The sequence below is a fragment of the Falco rusticolus genome, chromosome Z (genome assembly GCF_015220075.1).
Source record: "Falco rusticolus isolate bFalRus1 chromosome Z, bFalRus1.pri, whole genome shotgun sequence".
Taxonomy (NCBI): Eukaryota; Metazoa; Chordata; class Aves; order Falconiformes; family Falconidae; genus Falco; species Falco rusticolus.
The window spans coordinates 44,501,084-44,526,174 of NC_051210.1; the positions used below are offsets into that span (position 1 = coordinate 44,501,084).

The following is a 25,091-nucleotide window of genomic DNA, read 5'->3' on the forward strand; positions in this document are numbered from 1 at the left end:
TAAATACGCTTTTGGTTGAAGACTGATAATCGATTAGCTTGAATTTTTTGGAAAAAAAAATACTTTGAAAGTAATTTTCTAAGATTAGGGGAATGTTATTTCCTGTTACAGTCACAGAGGATATGTGTGATATGTATAGTGCAGAAGGTATAAATATATCTATAATTTCTCAGACTATCTGCCTGTGATGGTATCCATTTACAATATTGCCAACTTCTTGCTATTGAAAGTGTTTTTAATGGTACATCTAGTCTTGCTGTCTCCAAACAAAGAAAGTGTTCCTGATAGTAGGGGAAAAAGCACTGTTTTAACCCTCTATGGTGTTAGCAACTAAAGGGACATGGAACTTTTTGCCAGACAAAACTACATGTTTATGGGAAAATGGCAGTAGTATATGTTGTCATTGTTATGATGAAGCAGGTCTCTATTTCCAATTCAAGCTGCAAGCATTAAAAGTGCACATTAGAATAGCTCACCATCCTGCCTTAGCATTTTGTTTTTTTCCTTGATTATATCTTCAGGAAGAATTAACATTTTGATACAACATTTGTTCATGGATTTGCAGTGGTTAAATCAATAGTTAATGAGGTTCGTTGTGTAATTTGAGCTTGTAGTTTGTTTATGCTAGACCAACTTTATCCATACTCCAAACAAATTATCTCTTATAATCACCAGCCTGAAGATAAATCTCTAAATGTTTTTCTGATGATAGTGCTGTGGTTGGCAGGTGTTAGAAGTGCCTCCCAGGGACAAAGATTGAAGATGGGCTTGTTCTCACAAATCCTTCAGGCGAGGTTGTTTAGCTTTCTATCCTGTCATCTGCAGAGGAGCCTTGTATGGTGCCCTGCTAATGAAATCTAATAGGCAAAGGTCGTATATCTTTATGAAGAAAAATGCAAAGCTGGTGAGTGATAAATGTGCTCCATGGGGTTCAATGGACGATGCTTAGTGATAAAATCCATGTTTAAACAGTGTTTCAAATGGCTTGGCGTATCTCTGGGTTTTGTGCCTTAACTACTTTTTATAACAGTTCTTGTTACTAGTGATGGAATTAGATAAATAAAATAAATAGTTGAATATGCATGCAAAGTTGTCTGTGTAATTAAATAAATAGGTGGAGACTTTAAGTGGGTAATTATTTTTACTATTAATAGCATAATAAAAAGATGGCTCACAAAAGTACATGGCACTATTGCTTTTAAATTTGAAAGCTTTATTGGCTAGCAAGAGAAGCATAGTAGCTAGCACGAAGATGTGAAGATTTGATTAGATTCTAGCATCAGTTGTAAACCAAAAATGCCTTTGTCCAATGTGTATGTGTGTATATATATGTATATATAAATGGAAACAAAACATGCTGGCATAAAATTGCAGATACAACTTCTAAAGAATGCAAGTCTGTGTCTTTAAGAAATTGCTAATCTGAAGTTAGAAGGAATTAAATAAACCAGATATTGTTGAATCACTGCTGTTTTTTGAGAAGTTACCAGTTCATTTGCTATAGTTATACTGCTGAGCTAAGAGACAGTTCTATAAATCAACTTGGGCTTGATGGATTCTACAAACCATTGCAATGAGTGCATGGAAGAGAAAAAAAATCTCTTCGTATTCCCTCTTTGACAAAAGGGTATGCAAAGAGCCTGAATGGATGAATGGTTGATTAATTTTGCCCGAAATTTTCTTGACAGCCAGAAATGTGTTTTTGCGTTACCATGTTTGCATGGGAATTATTTTGTAAGGTATGAATTATTTCATATAAACTTACACCTGAGACTTAGCTGGCTTAACTAGACAGCTCCTGGTCAGTATATATATGGTTGTGATGTTTCTTATGTTCCAATTCATCACTATGGCAAGTCAGCCTTTTGCTTGTTACCATTTGCTAGTCAGTCTACAGTGAAATCAAATGTGTGTGATTAAATTAATGTTGTAACTGAAGTGGTAGGTTGTGTCTTTTTTTAGTATTTTTTAATCAATTTGCAAGCTATGGAAAAAATCAAATGGAAGTTCTTAACCTAGGATCAGAAAGCAGAATAATATAAAGGAGAATAAAAAGATGTATCATACGCAATGTCCACGTGGGCTATTAATGAGTAAGACACAAACCCAGTGTTTCTTCTCTAAGTTTCTGAGGAAAATAATGTATTAGATTGTTTAACTATACTGTACTTTAGTATGGAGATTTTTCCTTTTCATTTTGTAAATATTTTGTGCATATTTTGTACAGGTGATACTTATAGAAGTCGTGCATAAGCTGGTCCCTGGAATCCTTTAGTTTTAGGCTTTGGATACTCATACCTGTGGTTTCAGAATAAGAGACTTTACTTTCCGTACAGTTAGCTCCAGAAAAACATGTATGTACTTATTTCAGCCTTTAAAATTATCTGGATAGAGTACATTTTAACATAGTGCAAGTACATTTCTCTGTAGTTTCCTGCTTGCAGCAAAAGTTGTACTGTTAGGATTGCAGGTTTTCTAGTGTGGCCCTCTAATCATTTTACAGAGGCAGAGTTTTAAAGACACACTTGAAAAAGGAGGTGGCTATTACAGAACACAGCTATATGTTTTGCTGTGTATTGTATTTTTGACAACTTCAAACTACTTTCCCATCAACTGCCAAAAATGCAAAAAACCCGGCAGCTTTATCTTTATTAATCATTCTTTTCTTATTACAGAAAACATTTGTTAACAATGATACAATTTACAAGTGCGTTGAATTGCTTCCCTTGTAAGTGGATATAGATAAGTGCTCTCACCTTTATCTCACTGGACTAGATGGTGTATATCCCTTCCGTGATTCCTGTGCTGCTGTGAAACCTTTTTAGTTCTAGAATTTGTGGTCACAGCCATCTAATATTACTGTGTTGTTCCAGTGCACGTCACAACAGTGTGCACACCATTACCTGTGTGCGTTCATGTGTCCAGGCTATGCGCTTAGTTTATCTCATGCAGTAGCAGCAGCGCCTACAGGACTTTACCTCCAGCCCTTCCGATCTAGTGCATGTGCACAGACCCCACCGACGCCAGGGAGCGCGTCTGGCTGTTATATTTCAGGCAGTTGTACACCTCAGTAGTCAGGGGAGGCTGCCTTGCTTATGGATAAGAATTTGTGTTCCTTCCAGTGGGTGGCAGTGATGGCCGCTGCAGGCAGGTACTCTAGCCGGAGGAAGGATGCTTGAAGCCAAATGGACCATTCTTATGTTACATGGATGACATAATGTCTCTTCAGATACATGGAGACACTGTACCACAGCTGAGGAATTCAGAGCTGTCTCAGCTAGCTCTGAAATGTGGAATAATGGAACTGAAGTCTGGCTGTCTACCTGAGCAACTTTTTTTTTTTTTTTTTTTTTTAATTTTGTGAATGAATCAAGACTTTCCAGTCTTCCCTAGAAATTGTGTGCTGTGCTAAATACATACAAAACATGGAAATTTTTATAAATTCTAGTTAAAAACAGATTAAAATGGACAATCCTGAATTTGAATACACAGAATTTGTAGTTGTGTCAAGTGCAGGTAAGACTTGGTTAGCTGTAATCTCAATTCATAAAGAGCAGATCATTGTTAAGACACTATCATAAAATGTACCAGTGCTGTAGAAGAGGCACTGTTCCAGTGTGAAATTGGCTGAACATACTTTCATTGAACAAAGCTTGATAATTTCTTTTATTATAATCTTTCTTCCTTCTAGGCTTTTTTTTTTTTTTGTTATTCTGCATTTAATGAAAATAATAGACTAAAAACACAGCCATCACCTATAGTAAGGGGTGTGAGATCAGTGGTAAATAGGCATTCATCGTTTTATTCTATATGTAGTGTTGTAGAATATCCTGTTTAAATTTCCTTCTAATTTTTCTAAGTTAAGCTCAGGAGGCCTAAAGTTTAAACATAAACATAAGTGACTGGGATCTTCATAGAGCAGGGTAGCACAAGCTTGCAGGTGCCCATTCTCCTGCTCTTTGGTTTAGGACCTAATACCTGGTTCTCACTGGAAACTTCAGACAGCAACAGGAAAGCAGAAGTGGCTGCTGTTTCAGAAGACTGATTAATACCTGTACAGCAGAGCTGCTATTTGGTAGATTGAAATGCACAACAGAAAAATGTAATCTTTCCTTACAGAAAAGACAGTGAATTTTGTATAGAGCATTTTCAACAGTGGTGTCGATTAAAAACAACAACAAAACAACAACAACAACAAAAGTAGTAAAATAGTGAATATACTTGTCCATGTTTCTGGAGTCTTTTAAATAGCTTACTGTTTATACTATTTTTTTCCATTTTTAGTGATATTACCTGAAAACTTTTATAAAAACTTAAGAGTCTTTTTCTGCTTTTTTTTCCCTTTTTTTCTTTTCTTTTCTTTTTTTTTTTTTTAGAGGAGGGGGGCTTCTAGTAATTAGCTGGATTTACAACAAATGGCACACAGACTGTTAGCTCTGCATGTGTGCTATAACATTGGTGTTTACCCTATTATATTGCAATTTAAGTATGTCATAAAGTTTTATCAGTGATCACACAGAAATGAACTGGCATGCAGAAGTACTGACCATGAAATATTAAGAGAATACAGTGTGAAGCAGTATGTATTAACTTCTATATTGTGGTAATTGCTTTGGTTGTGCAAATTATAATGTGATACAGTGATATTCCTCATTTATATTTTGTGATGGTTGGGTATTTTTAGCAAATGAGTTGTCAGCAGAAAGGCTTCATTAGACCCATCAGGGTATCTGCCCATGAATAACGAATCCCAAACTGTACTGACAGTTTCCTTGAGCCAAAATGATGGAGCACCTCTGACAAAAGCCATATTGTGCGCTCCATGTGAAGAGTGTGAAGAACAAAAGAGACAGTTTGTTCTTAATTTGGTCAGGTTAATATTGACACAGTTAGCTTCGAAGAATCAGAACTGTGTGTAATGAACATTACAGTGATCACTTGGGTAATTGGCTCTTGGCTTCATGAATCGGAAGGTGTTGGTAGAGACAGTTACAAATTCTGTTTGGATATTTTTTTGAGATCTTACTTCTTTTAAAGAAGCATCCATGTTTGTAGTCATGTTAACCATGCAGTTAAAAGAAGAGATTCCTATAAGAAAATTGAGTTTCAGAGAATGAAGTTTCACAGCAATATACAGTCTACATAAAATGTTATTTCTCAAGAGAAATACATAATAACTGAACAGGTCATGTTAGAAATCCTTCAAAAGTCTGTGGATTTCTTAAACTTTTTCATTCTGTTTTCCTGGATGGTAAAAAATATTTGGCATTTTAGAATGTTCACCACATTGTTATGTTGTAGCATTGTATAAAATATTTATATGCATTAGACAAAACAAATGCACAATTCCATTACAAATGCTAAGACACTAAATTTCTCCAGTATCCATATTGCTGTTAACTGCATTTTAGCATTTGCAAAATGTACTTACTGCTAGATTCTTTTTATTTCAGGTATATTTACAGTAATTATTTTTTTTTGTGGTTGTTGCAGGTTACTTAGAGGGCATTACAACTAATAACAATGTTTACATATGCTGTTTACCTGCTGTGCACTATGCAAAAATTAGTATTTAAGCCAGCACATGCCAATAAAGTAAGGAAAAGTAGTGAAAGAATAAATAGCTAACTGACCTTTCTCATGGTTTCACTGCATGTCAGTGTATTTCCTACTATAACAGTTCATCAACAGTGTTTTTTACAGTGCTTGTAATTAATTTGGGATGTAGAAGCTTAACTGTTGAAATGATTAGCATTTTTTCATTTTTAAAGGAAATGTTTTATTTTCTGTTAGCATTTACAATACATGCAACATTCTGGTTATTTACTTAGGTTAGCAAATTTGTGGAATAGTCCATATGTCTACTATGTCTTTCAATATATAGTCTTTGGTAATTTATAAGAGTTTCTTCTTTGCAGCTGTCTGTATTTATTTGAATGTTTGAATGCTTGTGAAGGGAGTATTTGAATTGTGTTGGTACTAGTTTAAAAGAGTAAACTTTATGGATGTTTGGGGGAGGGATGGAATTAAAAAAAGGTTTAGAAAAAATATTACTTAGTATTTATTATATTAATAAAATTACCTTTGCTTATTTTAAAATTAGTAATTAATCTTTTTATTAATAGACCAGTCACCCAAAAAATTTGATGAGGTAGAGTCATGATGTTGTAAAACATGTAATCTCATCTTTCTTTTATTCATTAGTTTAGTCAACAGTGTTTTCCAGCGAATTTACTCTTTGACTTATGCTTTTAACAAGGTCTGTTTGCCATGTGTTTCATTTCTGGATGCACTTAGCGAAGTAACATCTTATGAGAAACATTTATTGTTGATTATGAAAATGACTGTTTATGGGAAAATTGAGTAACTTACATTGTCAGATATTATTCAAATATTATTTTTGCTTAGTAATAGTAATGTGTGAAGCTTGTGTCTTATTTCTATATGCCACAGAAAAAATAGGGTCTTAGCTTTTATAGCTTTGCTGAATAATGACTTCTTTGTCAGAAAGTTTTCTCATTGTCAGGCTGTGGGGTACAGTAATAAGTGGGATGTTAATAAGCATCATTTTGCTTAACTTGGACTGTGTTCTACATGCCTTAATGACTTCCTCGGTGTTGTTGGTTGGATGTCACTCTAAAACATCTCTTGCCCTCTTGCACTTCTAAATCCTCAAATAATTTGTGTGTTTTCTTTAAAGATGTTGTTTTTAAGTGTGGTGTGTGGTGAGTGGTGCTGGCACATCTAAACCCATTCCCATGCTGCTCTGAGCAGTCTCTCATCAGCTGATAGCGTTTTGCACCAGGCAGCACTGGTCCATTATGAGCCCGGTAAAAAGAGCATGCAGACTCTGTGAGGTATCTTTTAAAACACTGTTTATTAGAACGAACATTATAAGGAGAAAACACTATAGATAATCCTACGTCCCTTTAGGTGGTGGGAGTCCTGGAGGGTGTAGCATTCATTGTATAAGCCTACGATCCATGCACAGCATTTGGGAGACACCCTGTTCATACAAGAGATTTCCACCTTTTGGTCATTTTAGCTATTAGAAGATTTTCTTACAAGGAAACAGCTCCATTCCTCATTTCTGCTGTCAAACAGAAAGGATGTCCATATGAGAACTTGTTGCTGCGCTGTTAGCTAAAGGCAGGGATGCACAGGTGATGTAATTGCTAGTACCAAGTGGGTGCTGCCTGCAGGCTTCTCGGGTGCAGTTAGCTGATCTAGTTTGCTCTGCGCCCAAAGAATATGTTTAGCACAACATAGCCCAAAGGCCAAGCTGGACGTGAAGCACAGAGGAAAAAACATGTATACATAACTGATCTCCTTCTGCAGCTTGTGCCCAATGGAGAGGGACAGGTAACCTGTTTAGAGTTAACCTTTGTGGTTCTCTCGGTCATCAACATGCTGAGAACCTCAAGCAGGAGAAATACATACTCTGCATAATAGGAAGTTTGAGAGCATAGAGGAAGCTGAGAGAACCTCAAGTAGCTGGATCAGGTAATTACATAGGCAGTACAGATCCGTTTGTTATTGTTTATATTAATGTGGCCCAATGTGAAGCTGTCTCATCCGATTGCTTCACCAGGAATACGTACTTGTCAACTTCCCCACTTAGAGCAGCAAGGCTACTGGATCACCAGCTGCTGTGTCAGTTCCTCAGTGTTGCTTTTGATCGCGTGACAGAAGTTAGCAACAAACAGGGCACGAGGCAAATTCAGATTTTAACGCCTTCAGGGGGTTTACCATGACCATATGCATCTTTAGTTCCCGCTCTGACTGATAGAATTGACCTTTCATTGTACGGCCACACCCTTGCTGTGGTGACCATTCCCATCAACAAGTGGCTGCTAAGCATTTGGATGTTGTATCTTCTTGCTCCGTGATGCCCTAGTGGTCCTTGGCCTTAAAACCTAGAAACATACCTCTGATCGCCCTGCGTGCAGGTGTTGGCTCTCCAGTTGGCCATGGTTGTGAGTGGGGAGTTCTGCCTTGACATGTAGGCAGGTTAAGAGCTTCCTCCCTCTACTGCAGAAAGCAGGGATTTTTGGCACTCCCCAGCCTACCACTTTGTGAGTTCCAGCTGTGGTCTGAGATGGTGGCAGATTCTACCTTAGTCAATGTCACTTTCATGAGGCTTCCAGTTCAGTCGTGTGGTTTTAACAGAAATTTTCTAATTCCTTGCATTTTCAAGCTGATACAAGCAATATAGAGGATAAAGCATCATGAGGCATGAAGGCTGGACATTTTTTAGAATTATTATTTTTTTAGTTACCTTATGTACACCTATGAACCTTCTTGCAGAATTAGATCTGTGCTTGCTCCATGCCCTTCCCTGTGACCTCCCAATCTTTTTGAATTGACTGTGAGTGGGTAACTGAGATAAAGAGTTACCAGGATGGTTTTGAATCTGCTGTGGTTCAAATTTTTTATTCAAATAGATTTTAATTATTCCAGCTGCATTTAGGAATGTGATAACTGAAGTAATTTTTTGATGCTTAAGCACAAGCACATTTTGGTACTTTTTTCTAATATACCCAACACTTGAGTCTTCAGAAAAATGTTACTGGTTTGGATGTTCAAACCTTGGTTTTGAACTTACCATAGTTCCTTACCATAATCTCCTATTTAGATTTCATATCTGAATGTCCCCCACTAAACTGACAGCTGACTTCTGTTTGTGCATTGCTGTGCATGAATTTCACATAAAACTCTATTTTAGGTCCTATGTGAATATCAAAGTAGAATTTAATCTCATATCTTGGAATCTACTTCCAAAGCATTTGACAAGCAGATTTTTTTGGTTTAAGTTTAATTTACAGGGAGGGAGATGCATTTTATGGACACATTTGAGTAGAATAATAAATAGTATTTATATATATGTAACCAAAACAGTAATCTATTAGGTAGGAGACAGATGCAGGGGAATAACATGCCAATCTGCCTATACAGTTGTGTTGTGTTCATGATGAACTGCTGTTTATTCAGGGCCAGTGTAGCTTGGCAGCATTAGAAGAACTATTAGTTGGAAGATGACAAAAATTTTCTCAAATACAAATAGTAGAAACATAAAGGAGAAAGTAACATTTCTAAGACTGTTCACTGGCAGCTATCAGAACTGAGGACTGAAAGGAGACATTTATACTTTGTGCATTATGTCCCCATGTGAGAAAGGGGGATGTATGGTTTATGTTGCAGAATCTAGATAATTCAACATAGGGTGAGTCCAAGTATAAGTGAGAATAGGAATGACAAATGCAGTGTTCACCTCCTGTGTATTTCATGTGGGCTGTGTATGAAAATAAGCATTTTTTAATGCAAAGAGATTTTAAAACTATTTGACCTTACTCTGTCCTTATTTTGAGGGGTTATTGTTTGGGAGACTTGCACATTCAAAGAATTCAAAGAGCAGAAATAAAGGAATCTAAAGGAATAATTCATGGTAAAATTGTAGACAAACATGCAACGTCATCATAGGTACATATAAAGGGCTGCAAAATCAAGTTAGCACATTCAGTTTCCTTTTGAGTACTTGATTTTGCACCCTGATACTATTATTTTAACATCTGTTATTTTAAATAAAATATTGACGTCTCCAATTTCATAAATCATTTGTATTTTCTAGAAAAAAAGGGGTTTTATTCAAGAAATGGCAGTAATCCAATACTTTTAAGCAACCTTGTGAATGCAAGTAGCAGGAACAAGAAAGAATTCTGTTTCAGCAGCAGTTTCAAGAAGGCAAAACCTGCACTGAGTATTTTAGCATTTTTCAGCAGTAAAAGTCCGTTACTGTGCTGTGAGACTGGTTCTTAATTTTTTTTTAAAGCACATCGCTGTTTTGAAAAATGGAATTGAATTCTGTTGCCAGTTAGAGACACTGATGATTATTAATGTTTCAGACTATTTTCACCACAGATTTGGATGGAAGGAGCATGGAAAAGATGCTGACATTTCTTTTAATTTCTTACCATATTTCAGGACTGCGTATTACACAGGAGTCTCGTTGATGATCTGAAAGCATTCATAGATAAATATGGGTTTGATGTACTTGTCATTTTGGCCAACTGTTTGTCAGATGAGAAGCAAACAAAACGACAAATAGCGGTATGCTCAGAAAACCTAGAGCTAGGCAATCAAGTAAGTACCTGGAAAAAGAATTAAATAACGTCCTTCCTGAAAAAAATAATTTTTAAAAGTAGAATACGCTAAAATGTTGAATAATTAAGTGGGGTCAAAAAGTAGCTGCTCTTGTCTGGCAATTGCATAGCTATTTGAAATGGCTGCATTACTTATATGATGCAAAATGAAAGATTGTGATATTTATGATTGTTTCAGACCAGCCTAACAGAAAAACTGTACAGTTACAGGAAATAAAGAAAGAGATAAGATTTTTCAATTTAGCTAAAACAGAATGATTTTTTTTTTTTAACTAGTTTTGCCTTGTTTTTGTATTGTGGTCTACACAAATGAGTCTTTGACAGTGAGGGATGAGCAAACACATTGTAAATGGTAATGACCTGAACTCATCTATGTATATGTTATCACTAAATAATTTAAGCTCTGAAATGAAGCCAAATTATTACTAGAATGTTAATTTGTCCAAAGCCAGGTTGTTGTCCTTTTTTTTTTTTTTTTTTTTACTGTATTTGTCCTCAGATGGAAGAAATCATCTCAGCAGCAACTTTTCTAACTTTTTTCTGTCTTAATCTGATCTTAGGCACAGGTGGCTAAATGACTCGTACTTTCAAGGTCAATATAGATGTATTTAATGAATCCAATTATACTATTGTAGAAATACTTTTCTCATGTACTCTTACATATTTCAGTCAGATTTCTTAAGGCACCAACTAAACATTCTGTTGGATTTTTTTTCACTAATGAAAAGTGAACTTAAAAGTCAAGTGGTATAACTTCAAGTAAATATTCTGACTAACTATATAATACATATTTTCTATTGATCTATTTTAATACTTCATCTGTTTAGGGATCATAATAAGGCTGTTACAGTGAAATGGGCAAGAAGTAGATTAATAGGAATAGATAGGTACGGCTGTGTTACACAGTGAAGTAGTCAATATATGCCCTTATGCCCATGATTGAAATGGATTTTGAAACATCCTCTTTTTCAACAGATCTGCTGTGAATTAGAAGAATGTCAGAATCCTTGTTTGGAGCTGGATCCTCTAGAATGTGGATGTGACCAAATACTCATTTATCAACAAAACTCTTTGGTGACCTGTGATCAAATTTTTCTTCTAGTTAAGGAAGTTATAAATAGAAGACAACCAGAAATGGTATCAAACAGTAGAACTTCTTCTACTGAAGCTGTTGCTGGAAGTGCTCCACTTTCACAAGGCTCTTCTGGTATTACGGAGTTATATGGTTCTGATGTAGAACCACAGCCCAGTTCTGCAAATTTTATAGAAAATCCTCAAGATCTAAATGGATCTATGCAAGCCCACATTGATGTTAATGTAGACCTTGTGAGTCCAGACAGTGGATTGGCTACCATTAGAAGCAGCCGGTCTTCCAAGGAGAGTTCTGTTTTTCTTAGTGATGATAGCCCTGTTGCAGAAGGTGCTGCTTCCCATCACAGTCTTCTGCCTGGCTTTGACTCCTATAGCCCTATTCCTGAAGGAGCAATAGCTGAAGAACAAAAACCTCAGTCTAGAGACAATAGCGATAACTTTGATCTTTTCAATTTTGATCTAGCACCTGTGGTTGCAGCTCCATCCGAGTCATCTTCTCGTTCTGTCGATTGCTCCCCAGCAGACGACTATTTCCTTAATAGTGATTCATCAGAAGGACAACTCACTGTGCAGAAAGAACTTGACGAAGCAAACCTGCTAGAAAATAATAAAACAAATTATTCAACTGACTTACTTATGACAACAAACGAGGAAGACAATTCAGCTGAATTTGATGAGAATCCAGGAGAAATGTGTGAGAAAACAAGTTTGATCGATTTAGCTGAAGGTGATTCTTCTTCACCAGAAATGTTGAAAACTGCTGATTCGAGAATTCCACCAACTCCTGTCAACAGTCTTGTAGAAATTTCACCATTAGATAATGGGCAGCCTTTATTTTTCCCACAAGATGTCATTAAAAAAATGAATGAAATAGATGGCACAAATTATTCTCAGTCTCGTGTTAGGTATGGGAGCTGGTGGGATGGCTTTGACCTAGAGTCCAGAAATGCTGATACATGGAGTTCAAGTGAGCAGGAATCTGTATTTCAGAGCCCTGTCTTATGGAAAGATTGTAAAGAAAGTCCCTTGCTACGACAACATATTGATAGAAGAGCCTCAGATTCTGTATTCCTCCAAAACCAGCCAAAGCAAATGGAATACATGAGAGCAGGTCTGTGGGATAATCAGTTTAAACAAGATAATTGGAGCCATGAGAAGAAAGAGAAAAACAGTGAACATTCACGGTTGCAAACTGCTTCTTTAGAAGAGACAAAGCAAGAACCAGAGAGCTTTAATGACCTGTGGAAGGTCAGACAGCCAACACCTATGATGTCAGATGCATGGCGTAGTAGTGAAGGGAAAGGTAATCAGCTAGCTGCAGACTCTTACAAAGTCTGGTCCAAGTTTGATGCAGGAGATACTGCTAGAGCCTCAGAAAATGTATGGAACATGCCCAAACTGGATAAAGAAAAAAAATCAGTGAATATTCCTGAGAAATGGGCCATACCAAAAACTAGTTTATCAGAGTCTTCAGAAATCACAGTGGACAATGGGACCGAAAGTCCACCTATCCAGGTTTCTCCAGAAGCCTGGGATAAAGAAAGATATTATTCAGTAGAAGAATATGGAAAATCTGAAAATACAAATTCTGGTTTCAACAATATGCAAAATAATTCCAAGTTGCAAATAGAGGAAAAAACTGTAACTGGTGACCCTAAACATAGACCAAAACAATTTGAAAATATAGAGACCTGGAATATGTATGATAAAAACATCAGGAAAGAAGTAACAAAAGTAGTAGTGCCATGGGAGCATACCTTCTTATATAAACACTCAGATCTTGGTTCATCAAACGTAGGTGAAGATTTAGTTGTTTCTCCACCAGACACCAATTATTCAACATCTGATTCATATACATCTCCTACATATGTGGAAGATGAAGGAGAAAATGAGGACAAAGATTTTGACGAAGAAACGGTTACTGATAAATTGATGAACCCAGGTTTGGCTGAGCCAAAAGTACTTGAGAAAGCAAGTAAGGAAGCATTATCTCCTAGAAACATTGCTTTTTCAAGTGGCGGAAACACAGACATCTGGAACACTCCCCTAAATAATGTCACCCAGTTACAAGAAAGAATTTCTGAAATTACTGCTCTTCCTGCCTCTGCTAAACCTTTCCTTAATTCAGAACAAACAGGTAATCAGTGTTTTTCAACTGAAATACATACCAGTGAAAATATTTTTTCTATATCTGAAAACAACCCACCACCACCAGTGTACGATCAAACAGTGAATGACTTATTGCTGCCACAGAATGAATTAAATACTAGACAGGTGGCAGCTGAAAATGCAGCAGCAGTGATCAGTGTTTCTGTAGAAGACACAGACACATCTACACCAACTTCAGACACTGGGAATGGTTTGGATTTGAAGATATGTGACTTAGGGAGTGAGATACTTGGTAAGAAGGCAGCACAAAACACTGCTGATGTTGATGAAAAGCTGGATAGTCAGGATTCAGCACAGCAGCTGAACTCATGGAGTTTACACAGTGAACAGGGTTGTGAGGAAGGCTGGGACAATGCCATTGTCATCTCTCAGAAAGGAAAAGAGGTATATAAAAGAACAGATGAGACAAGTGGACAGGAAATGATTAGTGACGTTTGTAATAAACCAGTGCAAGAGGACAGTGAATCTTCATGTAATGCTGATTCGGAAGAAAACAGGTCAACAACTGAAGTTCCCAGCTCCCCAGAAAAAATGAGGAATAGTGTTAATTTGGAAGTGTTGGTCACAGAGAATGAGTCATTTCCCAATCAAACTAATCCAGGTAGTCAGGAGGAGAGGAAAGACTTGTCACAGAGTAATGCAGAATCTTCTTCAAGTGCTTCTGAGGAAGGCAGAAATTACGAATCTTTTGATGACCCCAGACCACACACCTACAATTACAGTGAAACATCACAGCTGCTTTCCAAGAAAGTGGAAAAGGAGACTACAGTGATGGAGGATGCAACAAGTCCCGAGATGGAAAGTATCTCGGAAGGTTCTGATAAGGGTAGTGATAACCCTGAAAATAATTCTTCTAAAATGCCTGGAAGCTCTGGCATCTGGAATGACTCTGGAAAGAGGGGTTGTCGCCTAGCCATGTCAATTCCTTTGATGACTGAACCACAAGAAGCTCTGGGAGAAGTGAAAGAGAGCTTACATGAAGTGATTCCTGGCCATCTGGGCATTTCTGATTCTGAGTTAGTGTCTTTCAAAAATAGCTCTGAACTGAACATGTCTTACGAAAAGTCTTTCATAGATGAGTTTAAGAAGAGTCCCTCTCCTGGATATGTCAGTGTTCCTGACATTACAGATATGTCTGTGGTGGAAAATTCATTTTCACATGAAATAGGTTCTGGGAGAAATGAAAACTCTGAAAATGTAGAACCTGCTAATAATCTTTGCAGAGGGCCATGTGTAATGCTGAATGACAGTTTTCCCCAAACTGCTTGGAATTCACAGCCATGTGAAGATTTGCAATCTCCTGAAACAAGTCCTGAGGCAAGTGAAGTCCTTGAAATGGCAAACACCATAAGTAGCCTTTCAAAGGATATACAAATCAAAAGCTATTTGGAAGAAGATAATGTGTGGAGTGATTCAATAAATGATTACGCACACTCAAGTGGAACAAGTCCTGATTTAAGTGATGCATCTGTGAATGTGTGGGGAGACCTTCCAGTTGCCAGTCATGACAAAGGAAGTAGGGATATTTGGGATATTAAAGATAGTAAATATCTTGAAGGTGCCTGTAAAAGGAATGAATTTGGGAATGAATGTGAAGAAGGATTTGAAACAAGCACCGACCAGAACAACGTTCCTAAAAGCTTACATTTTTGGAATGCCCATGTAGATGATGATACTGTTTCTTCGTTATCAAGTCCTGACATAAATGAGGATTCAGAGAATTCAGAGGCATGTCCAGAAGCAATTTGTGAAGATTCCATGTATGAAAACAAACAGCATATAGTGTCTGAAGTTGGAGAGGACTATGCTCAATCCAATGCAACAAGTCTTGAAGACAATTTAGATGCAAAAACCAAGGTGGGAGAGGAGGTCCAGGTAGGCATCTTCAATGAAAATCCTGAAACAATTAAAGCTAGGAAACTGTTGCAGGAGGACTTGACTGGAACGGTGTATAATGAATATTTAGGTCACTGGGAAACACTTCAGAAAAAAGCCCAGGTGAGTATTTTTAGTAAAGAAACAAGCAGCGGAGAAGACTCATGTTTTTATGAAAGGCGTGAAGATACTACACCGACTTTAGCTGTTGATGATAAAGAAGAGTATTCTTCAAAAGCTGTAGATATGTGGAGTATGTCATTAGAAGCTGATTTCAGAACTGATGCAAAATCCACAGTAGGAACATTTGGTTTTCCAGATGACAGTTCAGAATGGTGGAATTCACAACCTTGTGAAAAAAAGCAATTGGAAGATCAGTATTCTGCTTCAAGTCACTCTGCAACAAACCAGTTAACAACTAGTAAGGAGGACTCCTGGGGTTCACCTTCACAAGATGAAGAACTAACGGAAGCACATTTCATTAAGGCCAATAATGGTGGAAATGAGCCTCCCGCCCTGTACTGTGATGAAGAAGAAAATGAAAGTCTAGTACATCCTATGAATATTCCTGATAGTCAGATAAATCAAGACACGGAGCAGTTCAAACAATTTGATCCTTTCATACTGGATAAAGAAGAAAGGGGCTTGAAAGAGCAGTTGTTTCCTACAGATGAGGAAAATCGACTGACTGCACAGAATCCTTTTTCAGATGAGGAACGAGGTATGCCAAATACATCAGTTCAAGAAATCCCAGTAGTGGATCTACCAAAAGACAATGGGGGAAATGCAAGTCTCATTCCTCAAGAACAACAGTGGGAAACCTGTGAAAGATCAGAAGTGCACAACTCCTTGCCAGATGCTTTCACTGTAGAAGACTTATCTTTTGAAATGACACAGAAGTCAAGCCCAGGGTGGAGTATATTAGTTCCCCAAACTACACTTAGCCCAGATATTTTACAGGATAACACACAAGAAAGTAATCGGCTGTTTTCAGTGGACCCTGACCTGTGGACAAATGCTGAGCAGACTGTCACTTTGAAATCAGATGGTGAAAATCCTGATATATTAAGTCACTGTGACCAAGGCAATAGTTCACAAGCATCAAGCAGTCCTGACGTGTGCCAGGAGTATGAAGCTAAGCATGCTTCTATCCCATTTTCTCAGATTGGGGTGGAGCCTGGAGACAAAGATAGTCAGCCAGTTCATGTGTGGTCAAATATGGGTAAAGAGGAAGATTCAAAGAGGCAGTTAGTAACGCAGAAGTTAGAGAGGCAGTATCAAAGTGGTAGTCTCCAGGCCTATGAACAGGGAAAGACCAATGAATCCTGTCAGCTAATCTCTTCTAATGATCATGAGCCTCCTGAATTTGCAATTCTGGAAGAATATGGTCCAGAAAATAAACTTTTTACTGACCCGATCCAGTTGGCTGAACTTAACAATGAAGTTTTACAAGTGACGTCCTTAGATCTGAAAGACACGTTCCATGAAAGTTTTACTCCTGCAAGCCATCAAGGAACACCAGCTGATACAGTTTGGATAGCAACCTCCCGAACGCATTTGGTTCCGATGGATTTCACTCTACTTGACAGGGCAGAAGAAAGCTTGAAAGAAGTTAGTGCCTTGGCTGAAGTTGGGAAATATTCCGATACTGACCATACAGCAGTAACTGCTGGTGAGCGATACATGTCAGAAGAATGTGTGGATGAATCTGAGACAGGAGCAGAGCATAACACCAGGAACGCATCAGTGGCTGATGTCCTGGCAGGCATAGGTGGTGGCACAAGTATGCTGCCAGTAGTAGGCAGCGAAGCCGCAGGAGGGGAATCAAGGGATAAGGAAGTATTTTTTCCCAAATCCTTTCTGCCTGGTGGTGGTGAAGGCCACGAATCTGATTCAAATGATCAGCTGGTTGATGACATGGGAAAAGAACCTGAAGATGTAATTGAACATGCTGTTGGTGTATTTAGGGGAATGCCCAGTGACCAGTCGCGAGTGGTACCTAGTCCACCATCCCGCCTATCTTCTGACGCGGAACACTCTGGCAGCGGAGAGTGTGCAGAGAACGAGCTCCTGTTGCAGCAGCCATTTTGTGACAGTGTTTCTTTGGAAAAACCTTCGCCACGGCCAGCTCCTACGGAGGGTGCAGAAGGCATCCGAACGACCGCAGACAGCAGCGTTACCGATCAGGTGCCTGAGGCGCGCGCAGAGCGCCTTCGGGGAGATGACGCGTCGGTACCGGGGACGGCGGGAGCCCCGGCGGTTCCGGCTGCAAAACCCGCGGCAGAGGCGCGTGGCCTGGGCTCACCGCCAGGTGGCGACGGGCGACCGCCCGATGGTAAGGCGGCCCCCGGGGCGGGGGGCGGGGGCCGGGGGCGGGGGAGGGGCAGCGGCTGGGGTGTGCTGCCGGGTGGCGAGCCCTTGCGTGAAGTGCGGGGTCTGGGAGTGTCCCGTGATGTACGTTGCATCCTCTGTGCATGGGAAGGCCTCTAGCATCGCCCTTCTGGGCAGAGCTAAAGCTTTTAAACGTTGAAGTAGGAACATTTCTGTGGTGCGTACGGGGCCTAGCGTATGGGACACGGAACCATCTGTCCCTTAGGAAGGGTTGCGGTGTTAATGTGTAATCTCTAACAATAATGACGATGATGGTGTTGTAAAATTCAAGTACACATTAACAGAACAAAGTGAACTGAGAAGAGCTTTACCTCACTCTACTGATTTAAAGCAATCATGGTGACTGCAATAGTAATTTGAAAACTAAAAGGAGTTTCTGTTTGCCTGTTCTTTTAGAAGCTGGCACTGACTCCCTGCTTTGCAGGGGGAATAAGCTGAGAAATTCCTCTGAGAGCCCTGAGCTGAAAAGTACAGAGGGTGAGGAAGATGTGAGGATGCAGGTGCACCAGGATCCAGCTTCACTGGAGATGGATTACATCCTTGTTACTGAGGAAGAAAATACACCTTCAGCGAAGGATTCCCTTGAAAGAAAGGAAAGCGATTTTGCATTTCAAGAAGCTCATGTAGCTGAACAAACAGCATCTCATGAAGGCTTTTCACCAGGCCCCTCAGATGCCTTTCAGCCAATCTCCATTACAAATGAAAGGGAAGATCGCTTTGTTTGCGGGACTGAATGGGATGCTGTTCACTTAGAATTGAAAAGTTCTGTTGTACCGCAGAAACTGGATGATGAAACAAGTTCACGAGGAAGCTGTGGGCAAGATGAGGGCTGGATTATATTGGGTCAAAATGAGGTCAGTGATGTATCACCTGAAGACATTTCTGCTGACTTAGAGATGCCAGAATTGGGGTCTGGACATTCTGGTGGTAAACTGGCAGCTGTCGTAGCACAGGAATTGATTCTTGACACTCAGGCAGAATTTCAGGTAGAAACTCTCCTTCAGAAATCATTTGAACATGAGGGCTGTTACCCTTCAGATAGCCTGACAAGTGAGGATGGGAGTTCGGGCACTGCAGGAGCTCATGTGCTGCCCGTGGTTGGTGGTGATGGTTCATGGGAATCAAGTTCTCAACAGAGACTTGGTAATAACATAACAACAGGACAAGAAATGAAGGAGGAAACGGTGCTTCTCAGCAGTGAAAGAGAACTGAGTCAAAAATCAGGGTAAGGAAAACCCAACCCATTTCCTTTAGTCTTCTGTTGACTTGTTATCAATGTTACTGAGGTGTATGACATTATATGAATAGATAGCAGGACTTTCAAGTCTGAAGTACTAATTATATTTTTATGACTTAAGTAACATTGTATTCCTTCCTTTCTAAAAACAGAGTCTTGCTTCTTCATTGCTTGATATGAGCTAAATTAGGATTGTTTCACAATGCAGAAGCTTGTAAGGCCACTTCAGAAGTCCATCTTCCTTCTGTGAAGTTCCATAGGCTTCATAACCTACCTTTAAATCTGAAACACATATGGCCAGGGAACGCAGGCCAAAGCCAGGTACTGATGGTATTACCAGTCCAGATACAATGCCAATGATGAGATTATGGGAGGGATGGAAGTGAAGTACTATCTCTGCCTAATGCAAAGCTGGGAAGGAAGATAGGAGGGAATCAAGGTTTAGAGTCAGAAGAAGGTGCTGTTCATAGAGAAAAGTGTGATAGGAAATTACGGTCTTTGTGACTATTTTTAAGCTGTAGTCAGATCAGAGCAGCAGTTCTGTCTGCTTTGACTGGACTGGCAGTTGAGGAAGTTTGAGTGTATTTTGCACCTGCCTTTGGGTGGAAGTGCATCCTCCATGCTGTCAGAATTACTATGCCTGCTGTCTCTCTGTTGTGTCACCAGATGGAGACAGAGATGACCTTCTTGACTCCATTTACTGTAATGTTTTGGAGAGGGTGCTTCAGCTGTTGCCTTCTCTTCTTTTACAACCAGGAGATGTAACTGCTACAGTGGACTTGTAGGGTAACCTCAGAGAAGCAAATGTGGAAGTCTGACCTCATTTCTCCTGGACATCTGCAGCTGACATGCTGCAGTTTTATCAAGAGGAACCTGGCATTATATTTATACAGTGAAATTCATATGAGCAGTAAAAGAAACTTCCCTGTACAAATAAAACTAGGGAGTGTAACTGCTTTGTACTTGTTACTCCTTTCAAACTGCACTTAGTCAAAAGAGCATATGTGGTATGAAACACTTGGAAACGTACTGTTTTTGTGAAATGCAAGACTGATTTTTGCTTTTTTTCAAGTTTCTCCCAAGCACTTGTCAGTTCAGTGTAGAATACACAACACATACACAACTTCTATTTATCAGGTTTTAAGTATCTTAAATTTTAGACTTTACTTTTTGAAATTTTCACTAACAATTTTGCAATTTTAGCAGTAAGCTTTTTTCCCCTTACAAGTGGCATGGCTGTGTATGATAGTATAAGTCTGATAACAGCATGTACAAATAATCTGTGATGGAAAACCACAGCTTTTTGCTAGCTTTGTCCCCACCCCAAACAGCTCACATTTTATTAAGATTTCAGGAATGAGCAGTTCAGTAGCTGTGTTTTATCTTCCCACAGATGTTAAAATACCTTCCCTCCAAACATTTTCACAATTTTCAGAGAGTGTATCACTACCACAAGATTAGACACTGTTATAGCTTAGTTGTTTTTAATATATACTAAGTGCAGGCTTCATCCTGAACAGAACCCCCAGTCTCAGAAATTCTGAAATATAATAATGTTACTTGCAGGCTTAAACTTAAGCACCTGTATAGGAGTTAAGGTTTTCTTGACAAACAAGATTTTGAGTAGTAGTATATATAGCATAATTGCCCTCATACACTGCCCCGGACTGAAATCTGTTCAATCTAACCGGACAGACAGCACTGAGGAGAATATGACATGAGAGGGGCTCTGTTTTGGTAGGGGAGTGACAGCTTTTATTGATGCAGGTTAGCATTTACAGTCCTCAAGAAACGGGCAAATCTTCAGAAGGGTTAGCAGAAAATGAGCACTCCCCAGTTCTGTATGGTCTGAAGTAAACCAAATGCGAAGAGTTTGACCTTGAAACTTTTTAGAAGTAGAGCTGCTTAGCACAACATTTCTGTTGCACCCAGTCCTCCAAGCTTCTGTCTTGCATTCCAGAAGGAAAAGTAGAAATTCGGAAATGCAGCACTCTCCAAACTGTCAAGCTGCAACAAGGTCTTCTACTATCTCATACCAGTCCCTCTGCTGCCTTCTCCTCATCTGGGGCTTGTGTTCTCTCTGCTTCTTCCTCTCTCACCTTCTCTTCCTCAGCTGCCCTCTCTTCATTGGCTCTCAACCACTGCACTTAACCAGCCACAGCTGCACCTTATCTACATCAGCCAACCCACCACCCCTGAAGCCAACCCACAGTTCTATATTAATAATGCTAATTAACCCAGCTTCATTCTTCTACAATTCCCCCTTTTTTTCTTAACATTTCATACCTCATGTTTTTGCCAACCATCATGTCCTTTTTACAAATAAACTTTTCATACAGTCCTCTATAATCCCTCTACAGTTCCCCCCCCCCTTTTTTTTTTCCTTTTTAACATTTCGTACCTCATGTTTTTACCAACCATCACAAACTTTTTACAAATAAACTTTTCATACAGTCCAGACGACTTGTCCCTGAATTCCTTCTTCACTTTTATCTTGGGCTTTTCAGCTTCTACAGGTTGATCACCTTTCTTATCTGCTTTCTTAGCATCTGGGATTTTGTTTTCTTCAGAGGGGGCTTGTGATGAACTTATAGTGCAGGGGTCCTCAAAGTTTTTAACCAAGGGGCCGGTGCGCGGATGCAGTGGCAGGCAGCCATCTGCGGCTGCTTGGTTTCCCCCCCCAGCGCCCAGCGGGGGGGAGTGTCTGTAAATACGGGGGGCCAGATTGAGGACCCTGGGGGGCCGTAGTTTGAGGACCCCTGTTATAGTGCCTTGTCCTTTCGCCTCTTGGATCATACCGGACAGTAACCTGAATGAGCTTGCAGCAGCAGCAGATCTAGAATACAGCACTAACACATCATTCTGTGTCCTGAAAAACTTCTTAACATCTTTGTGGTCGCCCATTTCTTCTTCAACTGCAGACACCTTCAACGAGCACATAAACACCAGCAAGAATACCGGCAAGCCAAGCAGCAGCAGCAATGGCGGGAGCCACCCATGGCACCGCGCTGCTCCCACACCTTCCCTCGGCACAGCCATCACTGCTGTCTGGCCGGACCCGCTCTGGACCCGCCGCTGTGGGCTGCTGCCACATCTGGCTGTGTACTCTGCCACTATCGCCTGTTACCCTCAGTCTCTTAACTCCACGGCAGTCAGGCTTCCTTCTCTTTGATCCCAACGGCTCACCTTTACTGGTGGCTGATCGAGATCCCCAGGCTCTTCCCGCCTATCTCAATGTGATCTGAATCGCAGGCTATCCCCGCCTGTCTTTGCTTCATCGGGTGCTGCCACTACCACTCAAAACTTCAAACATCCCCTGGCACAGCCATTGCCGCTGTCGCCACTCATTACACTCAGTCTCATAATCTGCAGGGCCTCACACAGGGCACCAATTGTGACAGCACTCTCCAAACTGTCAAGCTGCAACAAGGTCTTTTACTATCTCATACCAGTCCCTCTGCTGCCTTCTCCTCATCTGGGGCTTGTGTTCTCTCTCACCTTCTCTTCCTCAGCTGCTCTTTCTTCATTGGCTTTCAACCACTTAACCAGCCACAGCTGCACCTTATCTACATCAGCCAACCCACCACCCCTGAAGCCAACCCACAGTTCTATATTATCAATGCTGCTTAACCCAGCTTCATTCTTCTACAGTGAAATTGTCTGCAAAATCTGGAAGAAGCAAAACAAGCAAATCACCAACAGCTGCTTGGTTCTGCCTGCACATTTCTGTGGAAGGGCGGCTTGGGATTTGTGGATATAGGAGACCTGGATGTCCTTTGACTTCGAGGTGGTTTGTCTGTTAGAACTAGTCCACTCCCTGGAAGTCATCTTCCTCCATTATCTCTTGCAGGTTTTCCCTGGGAGTCCATCAAAACCAACTAATTTCAATGAATAAAGCTTTTTTTTTGACAAATGAGTAATTCTTAGTGAAAATCCTTGAATCAAAAAATGCTTACCACCTCTGCTCCCAATAGATGGTGAATGGGATGGGAAAAAGGAAGGGTTGTTTAGAGGTGCTGGCTAGTTGCAGGCTTGCAAATCTGACATGAACAAATTGGCTGTCAAATCCTCTGTCTCCCATAAAGCATTTTAAATTAAAAGCAGCCAGATGCTGACCCTGCTTAAGTCACGCTGATTAATTACATGCAGGCAGCATCCTAGGGTTTGACTTGCCATGCTTACATGCCCATGAAGTTCTTAGAAAGGGGAAAAAAAAACCTGGTCTAGGTATCTGATTTTAAATTATTTGTATAAATCAGCACAATGAAGTTGGGATAACTTTGAAGTAGTAAGATGCTTTGTTAGATACCTCAAGAAAAATAATCTGATTTTTGAACTTACACTGGCACTAGAAAAATCATTCTAATGGCCATGGATTTATAGGGGTTTTGTACGGGGTTTTAACATCTTGCTGCTATGTATTGTTAGATCCACTTTGAGAAGAACTCTGCTGTTCTTCAGGAATTTCTGTAAGTCTCCAAAGTAAAAGCTTGATTCTTGTACACAATAGTAGTTTGCCTTGGTGTTTCAGGTATGGTACATTAATTATTCTTAGAACTTAGTATATTCTTTTAGACTAATTCCTGCATTAAAGTCCAAAATTGGACCATGTTAACCTAAGAGTGTTTTAAGTGAAAAATTAAATGCATGATGGAATGTTGTGCATCCCGCAAGGAAAGGATACAGTAGTTCTTGGTACAGAATATATATGGTCACTATAGCTTCTACTATAGGCTTTTTTCTTATCTGGCTCAGAAGTTGCTTAGCACTTGTTTAATACGAAATGCCTTTTCAGTGCATAGCTGTGGCTATTCCTGTTCTTAACACTAGCGATGCTGGAGCCCAGAGAAGTAAATAAAAGCAGGGAAGAATCCATATTAACAATTATTTCTGGAAGCATGGAACCATTATGTTTTGTGGTTAGACATTTTTTGTTGATAAGATATGCAACCTAATGGAAGTTTTTTCCAGTGTTAATGTTTGTAAACATACTGCTCTTGTCTGAGGCTTTCATATCTGATAGAGATTACTTTTGTGATGCTCTTTTCTCCTCAGTTTACCCTGTGCTTGTTATCTGATGTTCAGTAAACTTGTAATAAGCTTATGTCTTTGGTCAGTTAGATAAGGACTTCAGACTTCGTAGGAGATAGCAGTGAGACATGCAGATATATCTGTGCATGCCCATAGCGTGATTACAGAGGCCTTGATTCCTTTGAAACCAAAGAAAACACAAAAAAACTTTATGGTAGAAAGGCTAAAACACACATGGGAATAATTATTTCTAGATTGTATGTCGATTTCATTAAACCTCTTATATAAACAGCTGTAGAAACAGCTACTGATAATGGTAGAACTATGTAATTAGAAATGCTTTCTAATGCATTTCTTTGATAGTTTTAAAAACACAGGTTCCTTCTTAAAGTGTACCTCAGTGTGCAGCTTTTAAGTCTGAAATTAATTGCCCTTTTTGGCTGACAAACTTTAAAAACTATGTGGTACAGTAGAACTGCCAGCCCCTGGGAGGTTAGCACACAAACACGTGTGTCATCACGTAAGAGAAGAAACTGAGGCTCTTCTCTTGGTACTGCAGTAGAGTTTCTGGATGGCCTGATGGCATCAGTTAGTCATCAGCCTCTGAGTCTGCCAAAGATTTTTATCTTCGAAGTAGGTTTTGGTAGAAATGAACCAAAGTCTAAGTCAGCCTTGGTTCCCAGAAGTGTCCTGCCTGAATTCTTGTACTTCTGAAAGGCCATAATTTTGACCCAGGAAAGTTTATTGGATTCTTCACTAAATGTGACTCTTGCCTTGACTGAATAGTCTATTTCCTAGCTTATGCTTACTTAAGTTTGCTTGGTATCAGAAAATTAAGCACATTTGATCTGTAGGTCTGGCTGGGTAGCTGTGCCCTGAGCATGGATTACATTCTTCGCTCGTTTTTTTGTTTTATCAAATACTTTTGCTTTACGCAATTAAGTTTCTGAACCCGTTCTGAACCCGTAACACCCATCTCTTGATAGTGGTTTTAGAAAGTGGCTCCTGAATCATGGGCTTTCTCTAGTGCAGCCTTTGCTTCCTGCAAGGAGGCTTTCCTTGTGGCCTGCTGGTTGTTGTTTCATATACCCTTGGCAGGGTATAGAAATTAGGTTCCTTATTTTACAGGTATGTAC

At 39.5% G+C, this 25,091-nt stretch overlaps 1 protein-coding gene across 6 annotated transcripts in view; it reads left to right on the top strand.

Moving 5' to 3' along the window:
* The window catches only part of PRUNE2 (prune homolog 2 with BCH domain), a 144,457-nt gene that overhangs the window by 71,708 nt on the left and 47,658 nt on the right, over positions 1–25,091 (top strand). For 5 of the 6 annotated variants that reach the window (XM_037373799.1, XM_037373801.1, XM_037373800.1 and 2 more), the window contains exons 7-9: positions 9,982–10,140; positions 11,136–17,631; positions 18,084–18,912. In XM_037373799.1, the coding sequence (XP_037229696.1) occupies positions 9,982–10,140; positions 11,136–17,631; positions 18,084–18,912 (7,484 nt within the window). Of the gene's footprint in view, positions 1–9,981; positions 10,141–11,135; positions 17,632–17,729; positions 17,845–18,083; positions 18,913–25,091 lie in introns of those variants that run through there. The other variant, XM_037373805.1, reaches the window with a different exon arrangement.